This window comes from Populus euphratica, unplaced genomic scaffold (assembly GCF_000495115.2).
Source record: "Populus euphratica unplaced genomic scaffold, PopEup_1.0 scaffold368.1, whole genome shotgun sequence".
Classification (NCBI taxonomy): Eukaryota; Viridiplantae; Streptophyta; class Magnoliopsida; order Malpighiales; family Salicaceae; genus Populus; species Populus euphratica.
Genome location: NW_011500259.1, coordinates 2,439 through 25,153, shown reverse-complemented (window position 1 = coordinate 25,153; position 22,715 = coordinate 2,439). Strand labels below are relative to the sequence as shown.

The following is a 22,715-nucleotide window of genomic DNA, read 5'->3' as shown; positions in this document are numbered from 1 at the left end:
TGGAGCCATGAATGAAGACTAGAAGCTTTCAGAGATTCAATAATGAGAGAGTTATTAGGAGCTAATACTATGAATTTTGGACCACCCAAACAACAATGCATGCAATTGATTGGCATTGCTGTTTTTTTCCAGCAATTAGCCAAGCTTGTGTTTGACATCACATGTTCATACGTGTTCTTGCTGTAATGGCCCTAAAACCCAGAAGAAACAAATAGGTAAGAACAAAATAGGTGAAGTGGAAGCTGTCTTGTGAAGCCATAACATGAAGTTGTGCCAATTTGCAATCTAGCTCAGGAAAACTAACATGGGTCACTGGCAACTCCACACTAACATGGTACCGAAAAACAGTATAATATAGTAATGGGCTCGACACAAAACATGGATTTGTAATGTCAATGTAACACTGAACAGTACTGCAACCTTATAACTCCATCTGGATGTCTTGTAGCAAAGATGCTATTCTTGTCGCCCATTTCGTGGTTCTTAAATGTGAACTGAGTAGAGAGAAGGACCAGACAAATGGTGGTAGCAATTATTCATTCATCTCTAATAAACCTTAATTAATATATCCGCAGAACTGCACACAACGCATTTTTGTATCTAGGAAAATTTTAGTTTGGTGGGCTGTGCATCTCTGTATCCACTGCTACGTTTCTTTATTTATTTCTTTAACTACTTCTATCACATGGCTTCATAAATCTCACTTACCTCTCTCTCTCTCTCTCTCTCTCTATAGGAGAGATGTGGGATCATTGTGAGAAATCATGAGCTTCGAAAGTGTTCAGCTCCATTTACGGTGGAGAATTCTTGCACTTGGACTCTTACTTCTTGGAGTTCAATCTTTTGGGCTCAGCACAGATGGTGTTCTCTTGCTTTCTTTCAAGTACTCTATCCTTAGCGACCCTCTCTCTGTGCTTCAAAGCTGGAACAACCGTGACCAGACTCCATGTTCATGGAATGGAGTTACCTGTGGATCTCCTGGGACAGACAATACTTTCTCTCGGGTCACCGGCTTATCTCTCTCAAATTGTCAGCTTCTTGGTTCAATTCCAGCCAATCTTGGCATGATTCAACACCTCCAAAACCTTGATCTATCCAACAATTCTCTTAACGGGTCCTTGCCTTTTTCACTTCTCAATGCAACCCAACTCCGGGTTCTTGATCTGTCTAGTAATATGATCTCCGGTTACTTACCAGAGACCATAGGACGGTTACAGAATCTTGAACTTCTTAACCTCTCTGACAATGTCTTAGCGGGAACTTTACCTGCCAACCTCACTGCTCTCCATAATCTAACTGTTGTTTATTTAAAGAAGAATAATTTCTCTGGTGATCTTCCTAGCAGATTTCAAACCGTTCAGGTTTTAGATCTCTCTTCAAATCTTCTCAATGGGTCTCTACCTCGTGATTTTGGTGGTAACAATCTTCGCTACTTGAACATCTCTTACAACAAGCTTTCTGGTCCAATTCCACAAGAGTTTGCTAATGAAATCCCATCTAACACTACCATTGATCTGTCATTCAACAATCTGACAGGAGAAATCCCGGAATCTAGTCTTTTCTTAAATCAACAAACCAGTGCTTTAGCCGGAAATCCTGATCTTTGCGGCGAGCCAACAAGAACTCCGTGTGCAATTCCTTCTTCAGTAACTACGCTTCCAAATATATCTGCACCTGCATCACCTTCTGCAATTGCTGCAATTCCAAAAATTATAGGCTCCAGTCCTGCAACTACTCCTCCAGGTGAAACAGCAACAGGGTCTGGACAAGATGAAGGTGGGCTTAGGCCAGGAACCATTATAGGCATCGTAATTGGTGACGTTGCTGGAGTTGCTATTCTTGGTACGGTTTTCTTCTACGTATACCACTATTTAAAGAAAAGACGGAACGTTGAAGCAAATATCAAGAAGGAAGCCACCACTGCAAAGGATAGTTGGTCACCTTCATCTTCAGAGTCAAGAGGGTTCGCAAGATGGGCATGTTTACGCAAAAGAGGAGAAAATGAAGGGGATTCTGAGTCTACAAGCAGTGGCAACGAAGAAGACATTCTTGATCAAAGTCAAAGGAAGACAGGCCATCATGAGCAAAACAGAGAAGGGACATTGGTGACTGTAGATGGTGAAAAAGAGCTTGAGATTGAAACTCTACTTAAAGCATCAGCTTATATATTAGGTGCTACTGGTTCTAGTATAATGTACAAGGCAGTTCTTGAAGATGGGACCTCATTCGCAGTTCGAAGAATCGGTGAAAACCATGTAGAGAGGTTCAGAGATTTCGAGACCCAAGTCCGTGCCATAGCCAAGTTGGTTCATCCTAATCTTGTTCGAATTCGTGGATTCTACTGGGGTGTTGATGAGAAGCTCATTATCTACGATTTTGTCCCCAATGGTTGCCTTGCCAATGCTCGTTACAGTAAGTCCTCCAAATCCCAAATCAAAATTAGATCTAATCCGTTCTTTATTTCAATCAACAGGTTAAAACTTAGTGCGTGTAGACGGCGGTGTGTTTAATTCTTTCCATAATATTTATTGGAAAATCATCTTCTCCAATTTGCTCATTCATTGCATTGCATGAGTGCCCCATTCTGATTGACATGAAGTCTGGAAAGGCGAGCAATGGACAGAAAGGTTTGACGGTGGAGCAGGTGTACCGTAACCTTTGTTTTTAATGCCATCTGTGGAAGTCAACTATGAAACTGGCTGAGGGTGCTCATATTTGCTATCGTTAGCCCCACAGTATTCGTCGATACGTGGTGATGTGCGACGATATACGTTACCTGCAATCCCAGTGAATAACTTCCCCCCGTTGAAAATGACCACTTGTTACTTTTTCCACACACTTTCTCCTTTGCCACCTTGCCATGTGTAAGATGCTCCAATGTTCTAATTCTTAGCCACTTTTTATGCTCCAGGGAAAGCAGGCTCGTCACCATGTCATCTACCATGGGAATCCCGGCTAAGGATTGCTAAAGGAGTGGCCCGTGGGCTGTCATTTCTCCACGACAAGAAGCATGTGCATGGAAATCTGAAGCCTAGTAATATACTCTTGGGTTCTGACATGGAGCCTCGGATCGGAGACTTTGGGCTCGAAAGGCTTGTGACCGGCGACACAAGCTCTAAAGCTGGAGAATCGGCTCGAAATTTTGGGAGCAAGAGGTCGACTGCATCGCGCGATAGCTTTCAAGATTTCGGAACAGGTCCCAGCCCAAGCCCGAGTCCAAGCTGGATCGGAGGTTTATCCCCTTATCATGCTCCGGAGTCGCTCCGGAGCCTCAAGCCCAGTCCGAAGTGGGACGTGTACTCCTTCGGGGTGATCTTGCTTGAGCTGCTGACAGGGAAGGCTGTGGTTGTTGATGAGTTGGGCCAGGGAAGTAATGGGCTTGTAGTTGAAGACAAGAACCGGGCTTTGAGGATGGCTGATGTTGCGATTCGAGCAGACGTGGAGGGTAAAGAGGATGCCTTGTTGGCTTGCTTCAAGCTAGGGTATAGCTGTGCTTCTCCTCTGCCGCAGAAGAGGCCAACGATGAAAGAAGCCTTACAAGTGATTGAAAAATTCCCCTCTTCAGCTGCATCATATCCTTATGGTCACTGATGATTAATAATAAAGAATGGATCACATTGTAAAGAGATGTATCTATCGTTGACTTTTATAGGACGTTTGTTTGTCTCAAGGTTTTGAGTTGTATTTGGGTGAGATGATATATTATTAATTCCTAGATCTATATTCGTGAAGCTAGTTTTCACATTTTTTTGACTCAGTCTACTCCATTTCTTAATCTCTGGGTCTCTGGGTCTCGGGAATGGATCGGTTCATCTCATTTTCCACCTCCATGTAACTTTTCTAGGTAATCTTGTCTCCATTAAAAAATTAAAAAAATAAGTCTGCTAGTGAAATTACGGTATCCAACACATAAGTTTATAGTTAAAAAAATAAAAAAAAATAAGTCTGCTAGTAAAATTACGGTATCCAACACATAAGTTTATTGTTTATTATAATATTGTAATTATTATTTTGGCTTTTAGCCATTAAATCCTTTAACTTGGTATTGGGGACATTGTTATCTTTTTCCTATGAAATAAATATTTTTTGATAAATGTATAGGTTATGTTGGTAATTTTAGTTTTAAATACATGGTCAAATTCAATCCTTGAGTAAAATAATCTAATGCATATTCAAGAGTATTTTTGTATTTTTATTTTTTATAAAATAATATAATTATTTTGATATTTTTAAAGATATTAAATATAATTATATTAAAAAACTTGCATGTGCTAGCATGGGGATAGCTTCCATGCTATTTGGGCGACGCACGAGAGGTTAGCTATCAAATGCCGCCTTGACGTGTTTCATCTAAGAAGACGATGTGTGTTATTATTCACGGTGGTTTGACATGTGCTTATTCATCAGTTGTTATTTGTTAAAATGAATTAAGAAAAAAATTATTTGGATAGAGAAAATTAAAGAATAAATTATGGATACGTGTATATAATATATTTTACATTCTTGATCCATATTTAATTCAAACAAACATTTTCAAGTTGTATTATATAATTTTTATTATTTTATTAGTAAAGAATAAAAAAAATAAAATAGATGACACATAATTTAACATCGGTTTTATCATAAACTTTTAAACAATTCAAGAGATTTTAACAAGTATGCTCTAGCATGGAAACAATTTAATTTTTTTAGTTTTACTTATTAATAAAAAAATTCAATATACCTCATAAAATTAAAACTTAAAAAATAAACTTTTTAATTGTTTTAAATCAAAACAATAAAAAATATATAATAATAAATATTGAAATAAAATTTTAGGTTTAATTTCTTAGACTAACAAAATTCTCATACAAACTAATTAACAAACAAACAAAAAATTTCTCATACAAGAAATTCAAATGTAACCCAATTCATTAAAAAAAATAACCATGAAAAAATTGAATTTTAATATCATATTATAATTCTTTTTTTATTTATTTTTTTAATAAATTAGGTAAGGGTTTGAATTTCTCAAATGAGAATATTTTCTCAATTTGCATAGAAATCTCTACAGGGAAGTATTTAAATTTATAGTCACATTGATGACTAAACCTAAAATATAAAAACATGTTGAACTAATTCCCCTAAAACTTTATACCATTTATTAAAATTTAATAATGCTTGGGAAAAAAAATCAAAATGTCCTATTAATATTTTTCATATTAAAAAATTCCTTGTTGCAGGATATATAACGTACTAGTATCTTGCCACGCTTTATTAAACTATATATTAACAGTTTTAATTGCTTTCTAACACATTGTTTCAAATTTAATGTTTATTGAATTCAAATGCTTAATGGTTAAAATTACATTGAATTTATAACATTTTTGAAGATTTATACTACCCTGGTTGATTTTAAAGCTTGAATTTGAATTAGAAATATACTAGTTAAAGTCTCATCTTAGTTGCTCAAATTAACAAGTTTAAAGAAAATATAAATAATTGATAAAAATATAATTTAATTAAAATAATATATATATATTAAAATAATAATATATTAAATTTACTCGAATTAATTTGAATTAATTTATCAACTCCACTACGGTTTATGAAACAATAATAACTCAATAGAAAGTAAATAATTATTTTTTTATTAAACTATATTCTTAATCAACTTAACGTTAAATAATATAATTAAAAAAAATCAATTAAAAAAATAAACCAAGTCAACCTATGTTAACCAATATAATTCAATTAAAATTAATTTATATAACTCAATTCTTAATTAATCTAATATTGAATAATAAAATTAAAATAATCAATTAAAATAATAATACGTAAAACCACTTAAGTTAACTAGTCAATTATATAATTAAAGTTATAAGATTAAGATAATCTCATAAAAAATAAACTAAAACAAATTATGAAGCTTATCTTTAATTAAGTCAATATTTAATGATAAAATTAAAAATAAAATTAATTAAAGATTAACATTCTTCATTTGGTGATCTCATTAAAAATATTAAATTGATATAGTTATTTTTATTCATATAATTCTTCTTGTATTTAAATGGAAACAATAACAAATCAAATACTCATGGATGTTTTTTTAATAATCCAAATTTAAGGATGTATAGTAAAATATTAAAAATATAAATTATTTCCTTATAGATTCAAAACAGTTTTTATATTATACTTATTTAATTAAAATATATGCTTACTCATCAATTGTTATTGGTTAAAATAAATGAAAAAATTATTATGATAGAAAAAAAACATATATCATGAATATGTGCATATAATATATTCTAAATTCTCTATACATATTCAATATAAAAAAATATTAAAATTTTATATTATATGATTTTATTGGTAAAATATTTATTTAAAATAATAATAAGAATACAAGAAACATATATAATTGAACTATTGTATTATCATAAATTTCTAAATAATTTAAGAAGCTTTAATAAGGACTGACATAGCATGGATACAATTTAATTTTATTAGTTTTAATTTCTTAATAAAAAATATTCAATATACCTCATAAAATTAAAACTTATAATTGGTTTAAATGAAAAAAATAATATATATATGTATATATATATATATATATATAGTTATGGTTACCAAAGGGCCTAAAGTGCATTGTTCGAAGCCCAATGATTTGGTCTCCTTTCAAAACCTAAGCCCATAAAACACCTGGATCCAAAAAGGACCCACCCACAAACCCCTGTTCAGACCGCAACGGTTAGGTAGTTCCATGTCAGAGACTTCAGCCATTTTGAATTCCAAAAGGAGCCCGCTCTCCTCTCTTTTTAAACTCTCTCGCTTGTTCTCACTCTATCCACACACAAAATACGCACAGTGGCTCAAAACATCGATCGATCGATCGAGAGAGACAGAGATGGCAACTAATATCGGCATGATGGATTCGGCTTATTTCGTTGGCAGATCTGAGATTCTCTCTTGGATTAACTCCACTCTTCAGCTCAATCTCTCCAAAGTCGAAGAAGTAATTTCGTTGCTGATTCTCTTCTTTCTCTCTAATTTTGCCCTAATTTGTCCTAATCGGTGATTTTTTTTGTTTTGATTTTCTCTAATCATGCAGGCATGTTCTGGTGCGGTGCATTGTCAGTTAATGGATTCGGTTCATCCAGGTATGGTGCCAATGCACAAGGTCAATTTCGACGCCAAAAATGAGTACGAAATGATTCAAAATTATAAGGTTCTGCAAGATGTGTTTAACAAGCTTAAGATCACTAAGGTTTGTGTATGCAATTTTGCTTTTCAGATCTCTTGAATGTTTCGTTAGTTTGATTTTGATAATTTTTCTTGGAATTTTTTCTTTAGCATATAGAGGTGAGTAAGCTGGTGAAAGGCAGGCCGCTCGATAACCTGGAGTTTATACAGTGGATGAAGCGTTATTGTGATTCTGTCAACGGAGGACTTGTCAAGTAATTTCACAGTTTATTGTTTTGATAGGGTTTGCTTTGATTGAAGTATATAAATTGGGGGAATTGTTGTTGTGTGATTGTGGTCAATTGTTTGCAAAATACTTGGAACTTGAATTGCTGGGTGTGATGATGAGTTTTTTGGAATTCATGCTCAATTTCTGCGTTATATGATCTGCTATTGTATTTTCCGAATTATTTTTTGGATGTGGTGTTAGGGTTTATCGAATCAGTAAATTCCAAAATATTACTCGGGAAATACTTTTTTTCCCCCCTGACAATTTGGAGTAAAATCTCTTGAAATTGTGGAGTCTCTTTGCTTTTTGAGTAATGGGAATTAGAATGGCTTAAAATTGATTTAATTTAAATAAAATATGGGCCCTTTTTGGAAACGATACTAAAAAAAGGGAATTGATGTATTGCAATTTTTTTAATCTATTTTGATGCCAACAGAGTGAAAAAGTTATACATATTTTCTCCAGTTTCAACCTGTTTGTCTAAAATTATATGTACTGTTTTTACATGCTAAAATTTTGTCGATCTCTTCTTCTAACCTTTGTAATGTGCAAATCTTCAGTCATAGAGAAAAAGTTTGCAACCAGTTTTAGGCAATACTTGGAAGGTTTTACTTCCTTTCTTTTCGTAGATATAAAGTTGCATAAATGCTGTATGATTTCTTTTTTCATAAATAATAGGACACCTGTACAAGGTTTGAAGTGTTTGTTCTCACAGTGTTGAGAGTCACGGGTTTGTATTAGTATCGAATGTACACGGAAGGGATTGGTGCTTACTACTGATACGAAGCTACCTAATACAGTGGTCGTGATTTATACGAAGACCTCTATAGCTTATAAGCTGTACACGTATCAGATATACGAAGCTACCTAATACAGTGGTCGTGATTTATACGAAGACCTCTATAGCTTATAAGCTGTACACGTATCAGATATACGAAGCTACCTAATACAGTGGTCGTGATTTATACGAAGACCTCTATAGCTTATAAGCTGTACACGTATCAGATATACGAAGCTACCTAATACAGTGGTCGTGATTTATACGAAGACCTCTATAGCTTATAAGCTGTACACGTATCAGATATAGACTAACATATGATATCCTGTTAATGAAATTGCCTTTGACATTCTAAAAAAATATATGTATATTTTTGAGTTTTTAGTGTCCTTTTTCGGTTTGATAATTGCAAATTTCCTATTACTTTGAATTGATTTCTGATGGTATACGAACAATGATCTTTGTGAATAGAGTCCTAGTATAATCATGATGCATTGATGATTTACTTACTGCTTTTGTGGTTAGTTACAATCCAATGGAAAGGAGAGAGGCTTGCAAGGGAGGAAAAGAAACAAGCAAGAAATGTCTACAGTCTCAAGCTTCAAGCAAGGGCTCTACAACTGCTCCCAAAGTTCAGTCTTCTCACAACGCTCGAAGGAATGATGTGTCCTCGGCACACCCTTCAAATCAATCTGTGAAGGCTTCTAAACCTCCTTGTCCAGTGCCTGCATATGATGCAGAGGTATTATATTATTTTAAGGAACGGGACTTTCATAACATGTAGAATCTAATGATACAAATTGATATGCAGGTCACCGAGTTGAAGTTGTCAGTGGATAGCCTTGAGAAGGAGAGGGACTTCTATTTTGCAAAGCTGAGAGATATCGAGATTTTGTGCCAGAGCCCTGGGATTGAAAACCTGCCAGTACTACTTCTATGACTATCAGATTTGCGTTGTTTGACTGAGTAATTTAACTATTCTCTCAAAGGTGTAATCTGTGATCCCTTGTTTTTTCCACAGGTTGTTGCAGCAATGAAGAGAATCCTTTATTCTACTGATGATGATGCATCCGTATTAGCAGAAGCTCAAGCCATGGTGTCGCTTCACCAGAAGGAAGCACAGTACTTGGGTCCCATTGCTGAGATATCAACAGACGAAAAGGAGAATTCAGATCCTCAGAAGAGAAAGGACATTGTGAATCTTGACGTTGATGCTTTAGGTATCTCAACATTGTCGCCCAGGCAAAGGGTTTCTGATGCAACAGATGTCCATTGCAGCGGGTCACCTCTTATGACCTTCTGAATTTTTTACCATAATGTTTTCTTCAAACATATGTAGTAGTAGTAGCAGCTACAGCAGCACCTATATCTACAATATTCGCAGCCCTTTTACCAACAGTCCTGCTTGATGTTGTATATGTAGTGGATTTTACATATATAGCTCTGGAAGCAATAATAGCCCTGACAATTCAACCACAGGTGGTGGCATCTTGGACGGTGCTGCAGTTTCTGTAGCATCCACCCTGGAGTTTGCCAAGGATGTTATCTCTGGAAAATGACAGCAAAGAGCAGAAATGATGGCATGAGAACCGAACCTCTTCAAGGTTCTGTTTATTATTATTCTACAACTTCGACTTCGGCACTATTTGTGTATCGATCAATCCCCTAATAAATTTTGTTCTGTAAGCGGGTGTTTCTTGGTGAAAACTATATGAAATCATTAATCAAGCAGTCATTATTTTCACTTTGGCTCGTTATCTCCATTTCTTTCTATCTAGTCTGCTTGCTAATACTTCACAGTGAAATTTACCTTCTTTCTTCTGTTTTCCATGGAAAGACTAATCATGTCACAGAAAAGCAAGAGCAATAACAGCGAAATCTACCTACAGCCCATGCGGCATGAGCAAAACATCAAATTTACAATGGCAGAATACTTAAATATTACCATGATGTAGCATACCAGCAGGCAATACATGTACAGCAGCAACAATACTGTAAAATAAAATCAATTTTCTAGATATTTAACAGGAAATGCAGTTACTGTTTTATTGGTTGGTTTTGATGGACCACGTTTAATGTGGAAACTTTTGAAGACAAAAATGTTAGCTTCACTGTCTGGGATGTTGGAGGATAGGATAAGGTACCAACAAGATCTATTTATGCACAAAAGAATTTGCCAATTATATGTGAAACTGCACATGTACATATGATCCAATGTTTTTCCAGTTGGAAGAATGTATTAATCGGAGGTATTATTTATTTACTTTATTATGCGTTATATTGAACAAATCGTCTTCCCTTTTTTCTTCTTCTAATCCTTCATTGTGTAGATTGCACCGTTCTGGAGACATTACTTCCAGAACACCCAAGCCTTATATATGTGGTGGATAGCAAAGATAGAGAAAGAAAGGGTCACATGCAGTGGCTTTTCACCTTTGACAACAGAAACAATAGCGTTATGAAATACATGTTGGCTGGGAAGCCGATGTACGTCGAGGAGTTGAGGGGGAGATGGCTTGTTATAAGATTCAATGGAATAGTTAATCCTAGAAAAGAATTGTAACTAATTTGGGGTTGTTTCTATTATTGTAATTTAATTTTGGCCAATTAGTTTTTAATTTAATTTTATAGGGTTTAAAATATAAAATTAAAATATCATAGATTTTATCTCAATAAAAAGTGTGATTTGTCAACTTGCGTGAAAACTAGGAACTACAATGTGTTTTTGTCATTATATATTTGTCTTCAAGATAATGATAGTTATCAGTTTTCAAATTTGATTCTTATTCAAATTCAAACTTTAAAAAAAAAAAAAAGAGTTTGATTAAAACTTAGTTTCTCACATGCGAAGGACTTTGATACTATAAATACAAATCTTAATGTATGCACAAAAAGAAGGATGCCATTACCAGAGAGAACCTAAAAAAAGAAGAATAATATGTGAAAAGGGAGGACTAACATTCCACTCTCTGCTCTCTGTCGCCACCCCCCTTTCATTGATTTTCTTTCCTCCTCTTCTTCCTCAATTACCAAGAACAGACAAAGCATATCCTCCATTATTTTTCTTTTCCTCTCTGGCTTGAGACCAAAACCGCCACCACACTAGCCTTGGTCTCCCCTCTCAGCTGAACAAACATCCCCAATCATCACCATGCATCCCTCACCTTCGTTTTCAGCCACATCCATAGCCATGCTAGGTGAGAACTCCTTTTTTTTTTTTTGCTAGATTAATTAGTTTGTTACTATTACATACATGCGTGAATTACTCACGCATGCATGCAACAATGCTTATATATATATAGTTTTTTTACTTGTAATATAAATTTTATGGATTTATTCATTAGCACAAGAGTCAGGAATACTGTACTTTGTAGGTTGCGCAATATTTATCAACATCAAAGTTAGAAATATCCATAGGTGAATATTCACTGATACCAGAGTCGAGAATATTATAGGATGACCATAAGAACGGAATGCAAGCAAACCTTTAGCAATTTAAGATAAAACCAGCAATGCAGCTTACCTCAGGTAGGACGTTTAAGGGGTGATAATATCTTCCATTTCACGTAACCAGTCCCATACTATAGAATCTCTATTGACCATTTAGGGTTCTTAGTAACCATAATACTAGGTGACAACTCCTTAAACATGATATTTTTCCCTAAAAGAACAAGATACTAGATATCTTTTTTTTTTTTCAATTGTGTGATATATTTTTAATCGGTCGCCGCGATGTCCGGGTGTGACACCCATTATTAGAGGGTTCCACATAAAGTAAACAGTAAGCATTGTCTGAACTCGGATGAGGAGAAGAACTATGTGATAGAATTAATTTAAGGAATAAGAATTATAATAGAGAAGAAGTTTATGATTGGAGTTAATTTTCAGCACACCTCTATTAAAATATCCTTTGGTATTTATAGCCACACAGTACATAACATGAATCAACATAACTGAATTAACAAACAAATAGAAAAGAGTTAAACCACTATTCCACTTCTAACCACCAATAACTATTGAACCACGTTGTTGCCTACCCTGTGGTAATGCAATCACTATATGTTTTTGTAGCTTGATCTGTGGCATGAACCTACATTCTTGTGCATATCTCATGAGCATGATCTTTTAGCCACGTTGATGATTGGCCATGTTCTTATACGTATCATTGTGTTAGCCTTAACTTCAACTGAATATAAAGTCAATAAGATGGCTAAAGGATATTACCAAACCATCTTGCCAAATATGTTATTTAACTGCCTTGCTTGTGACTTTTTGTTATATTTTGTTTTTGTCCATGCAGGATTGATAACTCATAGGAGAAGGAGAAGCTTTAATAAGGTCTATTGAAGAGAGTTTATCTCGGGAGTCTTTGTCTCCTGAAATTAGTGATTTGATACCTGGTGCTCCTTTACCAAGTCTACTAGTTCATAGAATATCGTATTTGAAGTATGCAAAGATGAAAAAAAATAGGCAAAAAATTGCTAGGTAATGGTTTGATATATGAAAGTTTGAGTTTTTATTCTTATTTAACTCTGTTTACCTTAATGAAAGATACGTCGTAGAGGATATATGTAGACATTTGTGCAATCAATAAAATCACCATCGAATACATATTCTCTATTTCTTATTTAAATGATATGCTTGATCAATATTTGTCTTTAAGATGTTTTCAAAGATTGACTTAAAGAGCTAATATCATCAAATTTGATTAAGAAATGACAATGAATGGAATACCATATTTAAGACCTTAGATAGCCTTTATGAATGGTTAGCCAAGCTTTTGGCATTTTAAATGTGCCAATCATATTTATAAGGGTTGTGACTTAGGTATTCATACCATTCTTAAAGCCATTTATTATGGTTTATTTCAATCTTGTCCTAATATATAGCTAAGAGCAGGAGCACTTTTTTCAATTACATCAAGTTCTAAAAGTGCTCCAGCAAAATAAGTTCTTTCTCAATTTGAAGAAGTGTTTATTCTCTTATAAAAAAAAATATGTTTTTATACTTTATTGTGGTAATTAAAGGCGTAAAGCCATTTTCGAAGAAAGTGCAAGACATTATAAAGGGGCCTATATTAACTACCCTTATAGTAGTTTAGAGATTAAAAGGGTTATCATCATTTATAAAGATTTATAAGAAATGTCAACTTCATTATAAACCCTATTACTTAATGCTTGAAGAAGGACAATCTTGAGTGGTCAAATTTAGCCCAAAAAGCTTTTAAAAGAATTAATACTTTCATAACAAAAACATTTATTCTAGTACTTTCTAATTTTGACAAGTTATTTGTTATGGAGTGTGGTGCATCTCATAGTAGTAATGGAGCGATTTTGAACCGAAATAAGAAGCAAGAAGAATTTCTCAATAAGAAGTTATCCAATGCTAAATAATGTTATTTTATCTATGATTTAAAGTTTTATGTTTTTATGCGTATTATTTAACATTGAAAATATTTATTGGTTATTGAGAGTTTGCAATTTATTCGAGCCATCAAGCATTAGAGTATTTGAATTTTTAAAAAAGGCTTAGCAAATGTCATGTGAAATGGATCTCCTACCTTAATGAATTTAATTTTCCACTAAAGTACTAGATGAAAGTCTAATGTGGTAGTATATACACTTAACATGTGATTTGCTTTGCTAATGGTAATAAGTACTCAATCTATGTGCTCTAAAGATATAAAAAATCAGTTTGTATCTAAAAAACTAATATAATTTATGTGCTAGAATATTTGTATCCATATTTCAGACATATAGTTGTGAAGTTAGAGGGGTTGGCATGACATGAATAATGAGTATTTATTAGTATATATTTAATTTATATCTTAGCCTTGTTGATTACATAATGAATGTTTATTTAAGGGTAATCATTTATATATTTCATAAGAGGTCTTTGTATGGATAAATCATTAAAGAGTTTCATTGAAATGGCTTTAAAGGACATTTTGGTCAAGACAAGATGATAGCAATAATGGTTGATTGGTATTTTTGGTTGAAAATATTAAAAGATGTTGATAGGGTGGTTAAAAAGATGTGCATCTTGTCAATTTAATAAAGATAGCTCACAAAATATAAGGTTATACATTCCCCTGAAGGCACCATTGATTCATTTACGTATAAAATTTATCTTAGGACTCTTAAAGATAATAAAAGTCTATGATTTTAATTTTTTTATATATGTTGATTTTTGAAAGTGACACATTTTATTCCTGTTTTAAAAATCTGGATGTGACTCATATAAATGAAATGTTCTTCAAGAATATAATGAGGCTATATGGTGTCCCATCTTTTATTATTTTTTATCGGGATGCTAAATTTATGAGACATTTTTAAAGGACCTTGCGGAGAAAAATAGGATCTGGATTGAAATATTTTAGCACATGCCATCCCTAAAAAAAATAAAAATAAAAAAAATGGTTAGCCAAAAGTTAGGGACTATGTTCAGATTTCTTATTGAAAGTTATGTCAAAAGCTGAATTTGCTTACAATAACTTTATAAACTTAAAAAAAATAAGAAAACACCTTTTAAAGCTGTATATAGACTTGAATTTCATTATGTGCTTGATTAAGCTTTTTTACCATTTGGAGCTTGGGTATATGATAATGAAATTTTTTTTATAGATTACGTATAAAGGGTTTATAAGGAAATAAAGGTAAGTAATAAAAGGTGTGTTAATATAACTAATCTATATTGTCAAGTTAAAAAACTTGAAGATGGAGACATTTTATGCACTTAAAGAAAGAGAAATTTTGCTAAAGGCACCTATCATAAGCTAAAGTCAAGGAAGTTCACACCATATAAGGTGTTGAAGAAAACAAACTCCATGTGTATGTGATTGAACTACCATCAAATTTGCATATAAGCCTAGTTTTTAATTTTTTTTAATCTATATCCATTAAAAGGTTTTGACGGGGATGTGGTTGAAATTTTAGAATAAATGTAGCAGTATTCACGAGAATTAGGGGTGATTTGTTGGTTCGGTTTGATTTTTATTAAAAAAGTAACCAAAACTAGTTTTTTTTGGAAAAAAACCAAAACCGATTCAAACAAACTAGTTTTGGTTATTTTGGGAAAAACTAATTCAAACCAACTAGCTTGATTTTTTGGATTTGGCTCTTTTTTTCAGTATGGATTGATTTGGCTCGGTTTTTTTTTCTGGTTGGGGTTTGGTTTGGTTTTTTTTATTATTTTAGGCTTATAAAATCGAAACCAAACTGAACTAATTGATTTTTTAAAAATTCAAATCGGTTTTTTTCATGATTTGATTTTTTCAGTTATTTTTTCTAATTTTTTTAATTTAATTATTTTTTGATTTATTTACTCACCTCTAATGAGAAAATTCAAATATAATTGAATATGTGTTGGATACCAACAAAGTCAGTATTTGAATAAGCAACCAATATAAGAGATTTTTAATAAAATGGTTAGGCAAACTAGCTAGTAAAGACACTTGGATGGTAAAAGGTGAGCTAAAGAGGTTGACCAAAATGTTTATGTCGAATTTGTCAAGTTTTTCTAGTCAAAGTCGAGTTTTACAAGCTTAATCTCTCAATTTGTGAAAATTATGGTTTAGTATCCAAACTTTGAAAAAATTATAAATTAGTCATTGGAGTATATTATGAAATTATAGACAGAATAAAAGATGAATTATAGGCATAATTCCAATATAGTTATGAATTTTTAACACTTTCAATTTGGCCCTCCCATTTGATAAAATTTACAATTTGACCTTAAAAATTTGAAAAAAATCCAAAATGATCCTTGTAGCATAATTTGACATTCTTGATAGAAATAAGGATGAATTATGGATATAATTCCACTATAGTAATTAATTATTATATTTTTATTTTGGTTCTCCAATTTGACAAAGTTATAATTTAACCCTTAAAAATATGATAAATTTTAATTTGATCCCTAGTTGTAATATTAGCCTTTTCAGATTGGTTTGATGAATAATTAAGGATTATTTAGTGAATTATTATCAAGTCTTATTATTTTTTTTTATTATAGATTAGATTTCGGGAAAACCATTTAATTTTTGTGTTTTTAGAAAAAATGACTAGTTTAGTTTAAAAACATATAGGATTATGAAATAGACCCTTAGTTAAATATATTAAATAGTTTGTATGTTCTCTCAAGTTATTTTTGAATATGTCTCTTTTATATTTAGATAATCTTGATATTCTATCGGCAAGACATTAATAGGATTTCCTTTAATATTTGCTTTTGACTGCAGTTTGCTTTTGAGTCAAGTGAGTGGATAATTTTTCATATGCATGAAAAATATTATAAATATTTGATTTGTTAATATAAGTTGGATCATGCTTCTTGATAATATATATTGATTATTATCATTGTTACGATAAGCATGATCAATTATTGAATCTGAATTCTTGATATGAACCAATATATATTTTGAATTGACTTCTAAATTGATAGTTCCTCATTTGATTGATGTTATAAGTTGAGTCTTGAGATATGAATATGTCTATTTGATTATGATTATGAACTTATGGTATGCTAGTCAGAATACTCATTCTAATAGGATAAGGTTAGTTTTTGTGCACATCGTATCTGAACCCTAGTTGATCGGGGGAGTCACCAACCTGTATGGACTAATTATCCCACAGTATGGAGCCTTATACTCATTGCATTTTGATTTTCTGACGAGCTTTACTTTATGATATTTTTGTTATGACATATTTGAAAAAGCTTCCTATGAGAACCTAGAGTCATAATTGTGTGTGTGTGTGTGTGTATTCCTCATTGTTGTATTATCTCATGTGTGTATATTGAAAATTATCTACTAACTGAGTTGTTGAACTCACCTTCTCATTATTTATCTTTTCAGGCTTTTAGCTTGTTAAAGAATCATTTTATTGGACTTTCACCGCCTACTTTTTGGTTGTAATTTGTACATTTTCTTTATATATAGTTAGTGCTCTATAAAATTATATTAACTCTTGTATTAAGACAATCAAATCATAATATGAAGTTAGTTTTGTTATTACTACTGCGTTGAACTCTGATTAAGTTATTTAATAGATAATTTTGTATGTAAGTTTAGACTTGTATAAGTATAAAACCTTAAAGGAGAACAATGTCTATATATTGGTCATGGATCCGGGAATTGAGTGATTATTTTTTAAAGTATTTTTCACTTGGAAATGCTATAAAATAATTTTTTATTTTTTAAAATTTATTTTTGATATCAATATATCAAAGCAATTCAAAAACATAAAAAAATAATTTTTAAAAAAAATTTATTCTTTTACCGGACAATAATTGAGTCCCTTTCCCAAATGCTACCTAAAAAAATAATACAATACGTAGATTGTTTTATTATATTTGTTTTTATTTAATGACTAAGTAGTCAGCTTTACTTAAAATCTAAATTATCTTAATGACAGAATTTTCTTAGTATAAATAAGTTATGAACATCAGTTAGAGGAAGCTTTTGGTGAAATTCTATAACATGTATCCAAACTTAAAGGTTATTTTATGCTATAACTTTTTAGTTTAAACAAGATTGTGGACAGTTATAGTTTAAAGAAGATTGTATGTCCACGCCAAGCTGTTGGAATCTAGATTTTTTTAAAATGTAAAAATTATTTTTCGGTATCAAAAAATTCTTTAATATTATCACTAAAACAAAAAATTTAATTATTTTATTTTTGTTATAATATATATATATATATATATATATATATATATATAAAAAGGTCACAAGTAGACAAGAAATTTTAAAATGACAAAAAAAGTTATTAATAGAGACTCATTTTCATAAATTAGATGTCAAATGATCAAATTAAACAAAATAACAAAGGTTGGGAACTCAATTACAACTATGGAGGGCCTAGTTGATTTAATCAAAAGCAAAATTAAGTTTGACAGTTGATTTGATTTAATCAAGGGACTTAATTAAGTTTTTAATGGGTTTAATTTACTTAATTAAAAACTTAATTGAAGAAAAATTAAGTTTGAAAGTCAATTTGGCCAACTCTGAAAGAATTGCTTAAATTCAAGGACTTAAATAAACTTTTAATTGGTTTAATTGAAGACTTAATTGAAAAAAAAATAAGTTTGAAAGCCTAATTTGAGTTAAATTGCAAGAAATATAAGTTTTGGAGACTAGTTTTTTAATTCCAACAAACTCAATTGGTCAATTTAAGGGCTTAATTATGAAGAAAAGAAAGTTTAGAGACTAATTAGAGGTGAACCTATTTTAACCAATAAACAAATCAATGATTAGAAAAACATAACATAACCTTAATAATAATCAGACAAGTGAGCAGTGCAATTTACCTAATAGGTATACCAGATATAATATTGTCTTTTTTATAAACGACTAGTTCTTTTATCTAGACTCTAAATATTAGTTAGGGTTTTTAGTGACTAAAATATTAGTTAGTGATTTCAAACCTTTTAAACCATAAAAAGACAAGAATTCATTGCTTTTTCCACACCACCAAAATTTTAATTTAGAAGGATGATTGTCACAATGTCGTGTACATGCGATAAAGGGAATGGTAAAAATTGAAGGTTCAATTAATTCAATTGGGGACATAATTGAAGAAAAAAAATGATATTTAGAGTTGATTTGGCCGAACTTAAAAGAATTAAAGGATCAAAAATAAAAATAAAGATTTTGACAGAGTTTGGAGGTTCAATTCATCTTTTTGGGAGCTTAATTGAATAGAAGAATTGACATTTGAAGTCAATTTGAATAAAATCAAAAGAGTTAAATGATCAAAGACCAAGATGAATAGACACTAAACTTTGGAGACCCTAATAATTCAATAAAGGGTTTAAATGAAGAGAAAATCTAATTGAAAATCCGAGGAGTGAACTAATTACTGAGTCCAGTTTCTTGTTGGATGATTTAATGAACTATTTAAAGTTGAGAATAAAGCATGGATAGCTAGCTAGACAAACAATGTTCATAAACAGAGTTGTGATTAAATGCAAGATACACTGAAACTCTGCTTTCTTCTTTTATTTTCCTTCAATTCAAAACATGTTGTATTGAAATTACAAGTTTAACTCAATGCTGTGTCGAAATCATGCATTTTGGCTGTACATTATGCACTGAGCCGCTTAATTCTTAACCAAATTACTATATTCTGTTGAAAATTATGCATTTTGGCTGTGCATTATGTGCCTCCTAATAATACATCTTTTAATCATAGATGTTTTTGTCTACTTCTTATTAAATCCTGTCAAATTAGTTGGCACAGGATGGCCAACTGCCCTACTAAGGTCTGCTCATGTGAAACCCTTTTCTGTACTTTTTTACCCCACCACCATGAACTTCCATTCTAGCAGAGCCGATGAGACCTTGAATCCAGTGCGGTCCTACCTGAGATGCCCAATTTCTTCATCCTGATTAGACCACAGCAATCAAATCGTTAGCCATTTAGCTAATCAAGAGAGGGTAACTGTAATTCTTGTGACCATTACCCGCCTTCATACGTTACACTGGCTCTTGAGGCTGTGAAATGCTGAGAGATTGATTTAGCTTACCTTTCTTGAAAGCAACTCCTTTACGAGAGGAACAGGCAGGGAGTAGCTGAACTTTTCCGCCCACTGGTTCTACAATCTGCACCGTCCAATTTCAGATTCAGCACCAAAGAAGAAGACAAGGGCGTACTAATGTTTTGACAATTTCTCCTCATTATGAGGACCTCATAAATGTTTTTTATTTCCTAATTAAAATATCATCTGTTTAGCTTTCACATGGAAAAGATTAAACATCTTGTCAGGAGTCTTGTTCCTGTAATATATTTATACTCGAAGTGATATATTTATGAGAATTTTCTTTTTCGGAGCCACTAACTGAACTCAAAGCCGATTGAAAACACGATGAGTATATGCCCAATTACCACCCTTAAATCTCCTCGTGAGGTTTTGAATACAATCTTAAACTGTTTCTGATAACCTTACTGTTCTTTCACTGCCATGACTCATGTCCCCTGCTCCACATTGGTACATCAAAATATTCATCCTTTATGCTTCTATGCTTTCAATGTGCTTGTTTCTTTCCTCCTTTTAGGTCTCTTCTTTTTCCAAGTTTGACATAATGAGTTGAAGCAGGTGAGGAAGTTCTGCAGGAGAGACCAGCATCTCTCCTCGTTCGTATTTTTGTTATTTGCCCGTGCTTTCTTATAAAAGATGTCTAAGAGATTGCTATAAGGCTTCTTCTCCTTGAGAAACAACGCAAAACCATCAACGGCAATTGGGTTGTCGCCATCATTATATAGGTTTCCCTCGCTATTTGCAACTTTTGCTTTAAGAGATTATCACTGTGGTTCCCAAATAGGCAAAATCCTTGGAACTGTTTTATTTACAGTAAATGCTGCATTGTTAAGCTTTAAAAAATTAATATGCTCGAGTAGACTTTACAGAGAACATTGATTCTGACTTCTGAAACCCTGACCACAAGGCCGATAACTGCACATGCCCATGGGTAGAATTGCCATATAGTACAGTCTGGGGGATTTTAATAATTTTGAGGTCAAGTTGGTAATGCATCATGCCATATGGTCTTTTACTAAGAAATCCAAATTTCCAAACTTCAACCATTTACAGCTGGGTTTTAACTATCACATGATTCCAGAATCATATTATCGAGAGGGGCCAGGCGCCTTTGCTGTTGCCTTGCAAATTCTCCCCTTCTTTTTTCTCTCTGGAATTTGAGCACACCAAAGGCATTATTGTGACCATTAATTACCAAACTATACCATAGTTAAAAGCAAAAAATACAAAAGATAAAAAGAAAAAGGGGAGAATTTGTTGGGACAATAATATGTAAAATGTCAATTTAGCTGAATGACCCAGAGTTTTTCTTTTAATTAAATAGAAATAATTTTGATTTACATGAATATCCACGGCTTCTTAAATAGAATGATAATCCACTTTGATATGCTTGGTATGCTTATAGAAAACAGGATTGATAGCAATCTGAATAGCACTCGTATTGTCAACATAAAAAAGAGTAAGAGTACTATGGGGAAATCCAATTTCTGCAAGCAGTCCATGAAGCTAAACAACCTCAGAGCAAGTAGTTGACACGACTCTATATTCATATTCAGTCGAAGATTTGGAAACACAAGCTTGTTTCGTACTCTTCCAAGATATCAAGGAATCACCAAGAAACATACACCAACCTGTGACAGAGCGACATGTATCAGGACAATCTGTCCAATCGGCATCACTAAAAGTAATAAGGCAGATAGAAGAACCAGTAGGGTAGAATAGGCCACTACTAGAAGAGCTAAGTAGTTATCAAATGATGCAAAGAACAGTTACCAAATATAAATGACGGGGAGATTGTATAAATTGACTGCCTTGCTGAACTGCAAAAGAGATATCAGGTCGAGTAATAGTAAGATAATTCAAGCTACCAACTAATTGCCGATATAGAGTTGGATTAGGCAGAAGATCCCTATCACCACGTTAAAACTTAACATTCATCTCTAAAGGAGTATCCATCAAAGAAGAATCTTGAAGACCAGCCAAAGTAATCAAGTCATGAGCATATTTATGCTGATGCACAAATACACCAGAAGAAGAAGAATGAACTTCCAATCCCAAGAAGTAAGAAAGAGAACTAAGGTCTTTCATGTGAAAGCAATCCTGAAGATGGTGCTAAAGGTTGCTAATCAATAAAGAATCAGTGCCTGTAATGACAATGTCATTGACATAAACAAGAAGGAGAACAAAACCAGTAGATGTTATGCAAAGAAATAAAAAGGAATCATGTTTGCTTTGCACAAAAGAGAAACGAAGCAAGGCAGTGCAAAACTTGTCAAACCATGCTTGGAGAGCTTGTTTCAAACCATATAAGGACCGCTTCAACTTACACACAACTGATGTAGATGATGAGAATAAACCAAGTGGAGGTGCTAATAAATATCATTTTTAAGATCACAATAGAGAAAAGCATTTTTAATGTCTATTTGATGAAGTTGCCAAGCCTAGGAAGTAGCAATGGCAATAATAGTGTGCATTGTAGTCATTTTAGCTACAGGAGAAAAAGTCTCCTTATAGTCCACATCATACTTTTGTCTATTTCTTAGAGCAACCAACTTTGCTTTATATCGATCTAAAGTTCCATCAAAGCAAAGATTAATCGAGCACACCCATTTACACCCAATAGGTTTAACAGTTAGAGGACAAGAAACAAGTTCCCATGTATGATTATCCTAAAGAGCTTGAAGTTCCTATTGCATGGCTTGCTGCCAACACTCATGCTAGACAACTTATGAGTAACATGATGGGACAATAATAGCAGATAGAGTAGCAGAAAAACCATACTAATCAGGAGGATGAGATACTATCGTACATCGGTGATGAGTAGACCGATAAGTAAAAGGCTCAAAAGCAATCTCGAGAGTGGTATCAGGTGGTGGGTTAATCTCGAGAAGTGGCAAAATTAGTCAATGTCTTTCATACACAATTACAGGCTTGAACCGCCCCAAAGAT

The 22,715-nt window shown here is 32.7% G+C and overlaps 2 protein-coding genes and 1 long non-coding RNA gene across 3 annotated transcripts; 2 read left to right on the top strand and 1 right to left on the bottom strand.

Annotated features, from left to right (window-relative positions):
• The first annotated feature begins 321 nt into the window (after window positions 1-321).
• Window positions 322-3,757, top strand: LOC105112825 (probable LRR receptor-like serine/threonine-protein kinase At4g37250). Its single transcript, XM_011008684.1, has 2 exons — window positions 322-2,412; window positions 2,912-3,757. Exons 1-2 carry the CDS (start codon window positions 765-767, stop codon window positions 3,589-3,591), a joined length of 2,328 nt encoding a protein of 775 aa, XP_011006986.1. The 5' UTR covers window positions 322-764; the 3' UTR covers window positions 3,592-3,757.
• A 3,021-nt stretch (window positions 3,758-6,778) lies between these two features.
• On the top strand, window positions 6,779-9,976 carry LOC105112824 (microtubule-associated protein RP/EB family member 1C-like). Its single transcript, XM_011008683.1, has 6 exons — window positions 6,779-6,994; window positions 7,091-7,246; window positions 7,333-7,436; window positions 8,754-8,970; window positions 9,040-9,153; window positions 9,250-9,976. The coding sequence occupies exons 1-6, from the start codon at window positions 6,887-6,889 to the stop codon at window positions 9,529-9,531; spliced, it is 981 nt and encodes a 326-aa protein (XP_011006985.1). The 5' UTR covers window positions 6,779-6,886; the 3' UTR covers window positions 9,532-9,976.
• LOC105112822 (uncharacterized) lies at window positions 7,707-8,547 on the bottom strand. The gene is made up of 2 exons (XR_839837.1): window positions 8,318-8,547; window positions 7,707-8,241 (listed from the first exon to the last, which is right to left on the bottom strand). It is a non-coding gene; the product is annotated as an uncharacterized LOC105112822 (long non-coding RNA).
• Window positions 9,977-22,715: the final 12,739 nt, after the last annotated feature.